This window comes from Pterocles gutturalis, unplaced genomic scaffold (genome assembly GCF_000699245.1).
Source record: "Pterocles gutturalis isolate BGI_N339 unplaced genomic scaffold, ASM69924v1 scaffold45122, whole genome shotgun sequence".
Taxonomy (NCBI): domain Eukaryota; kingdom Metazoa; phylum Chordata; class Aves; order Pterocliformes; family Pteroclidae; genus Pterocles; species Pterocles gutturalis.
The window spans coordinates 3,342-10,153 of NW_010111829.1; the positions used below are offsets into that span (position 1 = coordinate 3,342).

The 6,812-nt window shown below is 42.0% G+C and overlaps 1 protein-coding gene across 1 annotated transcript; it reads left to right on the forward strand.

The window, feature by feature from the left end:
* The first annotated feature begins 355 nt into the window (after window positions 1-355).
* LOC104462050 (tubulin alpha-8 chain) lies at window positions 356-6,433 on the forward strand. Its single transcript, XM_010073840.1, has 4 exons — window positions 356-581; window positions 3,625-3,773; window positions 5,110-5,790; window positions 6,038-6,433. The coding sequence occupies exons 1-4, from the start codon at window positions 461-463 to the stop codon at window positions 6,329-6,331; spliced, it is 1,245 nt and encodes a 414-aa protein (XP_010072142.1). The 5' UTR covers window positions 356-460; the 3' UTR covers window positions 6,332-6,433.
* The last annotated feature ends 379 nt before the right edge of the window (window positions 6,434-6,812 follow it).

The following is a 6,812-nucleotide window of genomic DNA, read 5'->3' on the forward strand; positions in this document are numbered from 1 at the left end:
GACAAGTGCAGTCATCAGTTTTTCTAGATATTCAGTGGCTTGTTACAAAGAGAGGAGTTGGCTGGAAGATTTGGAATTGTTGATGAAATTTTTCCTGTCTGGTTGAGGATAAGAACAACAAGGAGGAATGAGTTGGTAAAAATGATGTCTAAAAGGGTCTTCCTAGGTGGAGGTGGATGATGACTGGAAGAGGCTTTTGTGTTCTGTTGTATTTTGTGCCAAATGCCCCTAACACCAAGACAATAAGGCCAATGTTTTAATAGCTTTGCAGTATGGGAGTTAAAACTGTGTGCTGAATGTTTTCTAAACAAGGAAACTGCTGTTTCTGCTGAGTGATCCATTTTTTTTCTCCACACAGCGTGAATGCATCTCAGTCCATGTTGGTCAAGCTGGCGTGCAGATTGGCAGTGCATGCTGGGAGCTCTACTGCCTGGAGCATGGCATCCAGCCTGATGGTACCATGCCAAGCGATAAAACCATCGGTGGAGGTGATAATTCCTCTAACACGTTCTTCAGTGAGACCAGTGCAGGAAAGCATGTCCCTCGTGCTGTGTTTGTGGACCTTGAACCAGCAGTAATTGGTAAATACAGTGACCTGTGTGAGGGACTGGAGAGCGTGCTGTAGGATTTGATTTAACTTCTACTTTTTTGACTAAGGGATCAGTTTCTCTAGTCCTGTAAAATGCTTTGGGGCTTTAAATTCTTACTATGTAAAGCTTGTCTACGTCTTTCTAGTAGTGGAAGATACTTGGCTTTATGTTCACAGAGACTGGTGAATGTGTGCTCTGGAGCTCTAAAGAATTTAAGTATTACCTTCTGCCAGTCTGTGGAACTGAATGGGTCTTCCGAATATGACTTGTGTTTTGCTATGCAAGGAACTAGTTCTAGCCTTTTGAAACAATATGGCATGAAGTGTACAGTAGTCATTGGGAATATTTTTAATAGATGTGATATATATCATTAAGCAGATTTCTTGTACATTGGAATGATTTCTATGCTTTCCCAAAACAATCTTCTGCTCTCTGTAGCTTGTATAGTGCCTGCAGAAATGAGTCTCAATTGCTCCCCTAAATTCTGGGACTTCCAAACACGCATTTCAACCTCCTGCTGCCTTATCTTTGAATAACAATCCACTCTTATCTTGAAAATCAGTTGTATCCCAAGCTCTGGCAGTGCTGGCTCTTAGTGTTCAGATGTGACCCCATGCACTGGCCACTGACCAGTCCCACACTCTGGCATTAGCTACACTGCCAGCCCAATGTGAGCTCCCCAATTTGACAAGACCCTTGTTCCTTGTGTCATGAATCTTTGTTTTTGCTCTCACCAGTGTGTGTGCGCCTGAATGAATTCTGCTGGAGCTGGTTTTGTGGCTGTCTTGCCTTAAGGAGTGCTTTGGGGCTCACAGAAGAGGTCTCTGTTGCCTGTGCTTGTGCAGTTGCTGTGTTTATCTTTCTGCAGCACAGAGCTGGGAAGGGGAGATGAGTGAATAGACTTAGTCTATTCCTATATAATCCAAACTGTGGGTCTCTTGTAACTTATTTTCATTGTAAAACCCCAAACCACTTTCTGTGGCTAATTACAGTAGGATGAACTTCTGCAGGAGAGCAGAACCTGTTGGGCAGGGCAAGGGTGGGTGTACTGGATGGATAACTTTGAAATGAACCAAAGCACGCTAATATTCCCAGGAGCTGTTGCAGGTCTGGCTTCCTGTTTTCTTGAGCCCCATGGCTGTTGCTTCCTCTGTGGCTGGCCAGGTGGTGGCTCTAAGCAACCAGAAAAGGCTGAGAAATGAGGTGAGGGAGAGCAGGTGGCAAAGCTCTTACCTTGCCTCTGGGGATGAGTACCTGGTGAGTCTTGGGACAAATGGTAAAAGGGAGTGTTCCAGCACTTGTAATGATGCAAGTATAGTATGGGGATATGGGCAAAAGGCTGTCTTATGAAATACTTGGTAATACTAAAAAAGTTACAGCTTTTTGTTAAGTTATGTCATGTGCCTTTCTGGGGGCTAACCTTTCTTTTATTCCTACCCTGCTTCTTTGAAAATTATTAATCCAGTTTCCTGGGCAGGTCTACCATGATTCTTCTCATTCATGCAGCATGCCCCTCTGCACTGTGTTTATGAAATAAAATATTTGCTGTGCGTACAGCAACTCTGGAGCTGCCATGTGTGTACACCAGGGATTTCTGGAGCTTCCAGATCAGTGCTGCTCTTAGTGAAAGCAGCAGGACTGCTGTATGCATACACCAGCTCTGTGGAGGTGGTGGTAAAATACCGTCAAACTTTCCACCAAGAAACAGGGCTGTAACATGCCTGGGAATTCAACGCAAGTGTCTTTAAAAATCTGTCCCAGATAGACTTAAAAACATGAACGATAGCATGTCCAGGGGAAAGCTTGGTTTAGCTGTCCCCTAAACTGAGTTCTTTATTCCAGCACACTTTTCGTAGTCCAGTGATTGATCCTCTTAACTCTTCAAGTTTTGTTACTTCCCCAGGACCATCTTGACTCATGTTGCCCCTACCAGTTATGTTTTTCTTTAGGTTCTATATTTTTCCCTTTTACCCATATTTGTCCTTTGTAACTTAGAGTGAAAATGCAGAAAGTCTTACAAACATGTATTTTGAATGGTAGACTTCTCCAAAGTGTTTGTCTTGGTGCAGTCTTGCAGAGGCTCTACAATATTGGATTGCAGGCTGCAGTGGTAGCTGGTTGATACAAATTGGTTCAAACGGTAACTGTATTTTTAAATTCTGAATTTTGCTTATCTTTCTCTTGCTCACTCTTTTTCAGATTAAAAAGAATACAGGCAACTTCATCTGTAGTTAATAAAGCTGTCTTTGCTTTCCACCTGATTTTAATTAAAGGATGCAATACTGCTTTAGCATATGACTCAAGAATGGCTTGAGCTAAACCAGAGACAAAGCTATGCTGAGTGGCTTTGTACCTTTCCTGTAGGACAGAGCTTTAGCCTGCTAGATATAAGTGCATATTTCTGATAACTAGTGGAGATCATAACTCTAAATCATTCTCCAAACCTGTAACTGCTGGGGTATGCTGTGTGTTCATTTGCATGGTTTCTTTGACACAGCCATTTGTGCTGGAGCTTACAGCTCAGTATTTGAATAACTGAATATGTCTGCAAGAGCATCTCCTGTTCCTTTTGAACATTCTTCTCCAATCTTGGCAGAAAGCACAATTAAGGGAAAGAAGGGGACAGGCAAGCAGTGTAGGCTCTGACTGCCCACAGCTGCAGAAGCAATAAGGCAACATCCTGGAGGGCTTGGAAAATGAGGGGGGAAAGCAGTATTTCAGATGCTGATCTGCAAAGTGGGCCTGAAGTTGTCTAAAATGGAAGAATGATTCTGCTGCTACAGTCCAGTTTTAAATTGTTCTGGCAGGTCAAATTTAAATCTGTGTAAAATGGGACAGTTTCTTAAGCAATAATTTCATTTTTCTTAGGTGTTCTCAACATTTAGACTGTACTAAGTACTGTTACCTGATAGATAGGAATCGAGCTGCTTTTTATCTCTAAGGGTTTAGGTACCTTATTCTGGGCATTCTCAGAAGTTCGAAAAACCTGGTCTATGCAGAAAGCTAATTTACAATATTCATCTTGTCTCCCCAGATCAAGTTAGGACTGGGACATACAAGCAACTCTTTCATCCTGAACAACTGATATCTGGTAAAGAAGATGCTGCAAATAACTATGCTCGAGGTCATTACACAGTTGGAAAAGAGATAATTGATCTAGTTCTAGAACGTATCAGGAAACTGGTAAGACTTTTCTTCACTGAAGGCTCTTTAACATCTTTGTTCATCCTGTTCTACAGGATTTGGAAATAAGGTTATCAAAAATACATAGGCCTATAAATTGTGCTCTAATATATTCCATGGTAAGAGAATCTGGACTTAGTCTGCATCTGTTTTAATTCTTATCCAGCTAAGAATGGTTGGATTATTCCTGTCACAGATGACTTTCAAATGTTGATGAGGCACCCAAAACTTTAGTTTCATGTTCAGCTTCAGAAAGCCAGGACTGCAATAATTTGCCTTTTCCAGCTCCTGCTGGAAGAGGATTGGTCTCTGGCTGGGGCTCTTGCAAGGAAGTTTAAATAGGAGTGTTTGCTCTGTGCTTTAGACTTGTGTTTGCATTTCCTGGTGTTATGATTTCTGAATTAATTTTGTGGTAATAACAGAAAAGGGGAATAAATCTCGGTAAGTTGGGATGTTTCAGGCTCCTCAGTACTTTGATCATGGCAAATTTATGAAGATGTCAGCTTAGAGTTCCCTTTTTAGGGTTGCTAAGCATGTAGTTTACTGAATTAGTGTCACACAGGTAAGGAATTCTCATTGCATAAAAATCCAGGGTATACATCTGGTGCTTTGATATGGAATGCCAAATGAGTTGCTGGGAAGTACACCTCTTGCAGATCAAAACTGGTATTACTTGCAGCACTTGGCTGCCACTGTCTCTAATTAAAGCTAAGATAAGTTTGCAGCAGGCTGTACTTTGACCTGAAAAATATGGTTGTAATTTCTTCTTACAAGCAGTTGGAAGTCCCTGTCAGTCCTGGGAATCAAGCTAAGCATCATGTGGCACTTCTTTCTGAGGACACGGCAGTCTAATTGTTTCATCTCGGAAGACTAAATGGGAATGGCAGTGTAATACATTCTGACAGCTCACTGCCCTGAACCAAGTTAATGCTTGCAGCTCTGAGAGGATTATCACAATAGTTCTGGGATGGGGATTCCTCCATTTTTGTGCATGTAGAGAATGTCAGAGCAGTATAAGGAATAGATGGTCTGTAGTTCTTTTAATATTATTACTTTCCTTGGTCATTGTTAATGACCTTGGGCTGAAAATTGGGGGTCAGAGAAAGCTTTGAGGTAGTAATTTGAAGTGGGGAGGTCACCCTTGTTAGGGGGCTTAAAATAGCTAAGAATAGTTCTTATGAGGCAGTTCCTTGATTATTGGTGGATGGATCAAATACAGTATTACCTTCCCAAAGCTTGAACAGTTGTGTCAGAATGCAGAACTGTTTGTCTTAAGCTTGTTTGGGGATTCTGAAGGTCTATGCAATTGCTTTAACACATGTATCTTCTCTTTCAGTCTGATCAATGCACTGGCTTGCAGGGTTTCCTGATTTTCCACAGCTTTGGGGGAGGCACTGGCTCAGGTTTTACTTCACTGCTGATGGAGCGCCTGTCAGTTGACTATGGGAAAAAATCAAAATTGGAATTTGCCATCTACCCTGCACCACAGGTCTCAACAGCTGTTGTTGAGCCATACAACTCCATCCTGACTACCCACACCACCCTGGAGCATTCTGACTGTGCTTTTATGGTTGACAATGAAGCCATCTATGATATTTGCCATAGGAACCTGGACATTGAACGCCCGACCTACGCTAGTCTCAATTGCCTCATTGGTCAGATAGTCTCTTCCATTACGGCTTCCCTCAGGTTTGATGGTGCCTTGAATGTGGATCTTAATGAATTTCAAACTAACTTGGTGCCTTACCCTCGTATCCACTTCCCATTGGTAACATATTCCCCGATTATTTCGGCAGAGAAAGCCTATCATGAGCAGCTCTCTGTGGCAGAGATAACTAATGCTTGCTTTGAGCCATCCAACCAGATGGTGAAGTGTGACCCTCGCCATGGCAAGTACATGGCCTGTTGTATGCTCTACCGTGGGGATGTTGTCCCCAAGGATGTCAACGCTGCTATTGCTGCTATTAAAACCAAGCGTACAATACAGTTTGTGGACTGGTGCCCTACTGGTTTTAAGGCAAGTCTTGGTTGCATCATGATTTTTTTAAACAGATTTCTCATTTGCTGTCATGGGCTTATGAAGTATATTTTCTCATGATGTTCTGCATGTACCTGATTTGTATTTTCAGAAATGGAGACTTAAGTTTTTATACAGGGCTGTTTTCTTGGGAGTTAAACATATTTAACTACTATCTGACTTATTTGATTATAGTCACTGTCAAATGCTGCAAAGAAACTCATGGTCTCCTCTGCTTTTCACATAGGTTGGCATCAATTACCAGCCACCAACTGTTGTTCCTGGTGGTGACCTAGCCAAAGTCGAGCGGGCGGTGTGCATGCTGAGCAACACTACAGCCATTGCTGAGGCATGGGCTCGTCTAGACCACAAGTTTGATCTGATGTATGCCAAACGTGCCTTTGTTCACTGGTATGTTGGAGAAGGGATGGAGGAGGGGGAGTTCTCAGAGGCCCGGGAAGATTTAGCTGCACTTGAGAAAGATTATGAAGAAGTGGGCACAGACTCAATCGATGGAGAAGATGAAGGTGAAGAATATTAAATACAACAAAATTGAATTGCAAGTCTTTGCGATTTTACTGCCTCTTAACTGGTGGTGTAAATCATGTCAAATAATTGGAATAAACTTCCTTAAGCAAGACATTTGGTAGTGTCCAAAACACTGTGTACATTAACTACATGAAAGTAGTCAGAAGACCAGGCGATAGAATATCTTTATGAGAAAGATAGCTAGATAAAACAATCATGCTGAAGTTCGATGAGTTCTTAAGGCTATTCAAAGAGCTAACAGTGCACATTTTCCCTCCAAAGACAAGACCAGAATGTGCTTGAGCTTTTCTGGAAGATTAGTTACCTATACTTTTTCAAGGCTCTAAAGCTGGTGTTGCAAGAGGCAACAGGAACTAGTCTTGTATTACCCTTAAAAGACAACACCTTTGAAACCAAAGGCTATTTGAATTTTTCTCCTATGCTTAGACTTAGCATGGGCCAGTAACTTAGAGGTGCAGTAGCCTGGTAGGGAA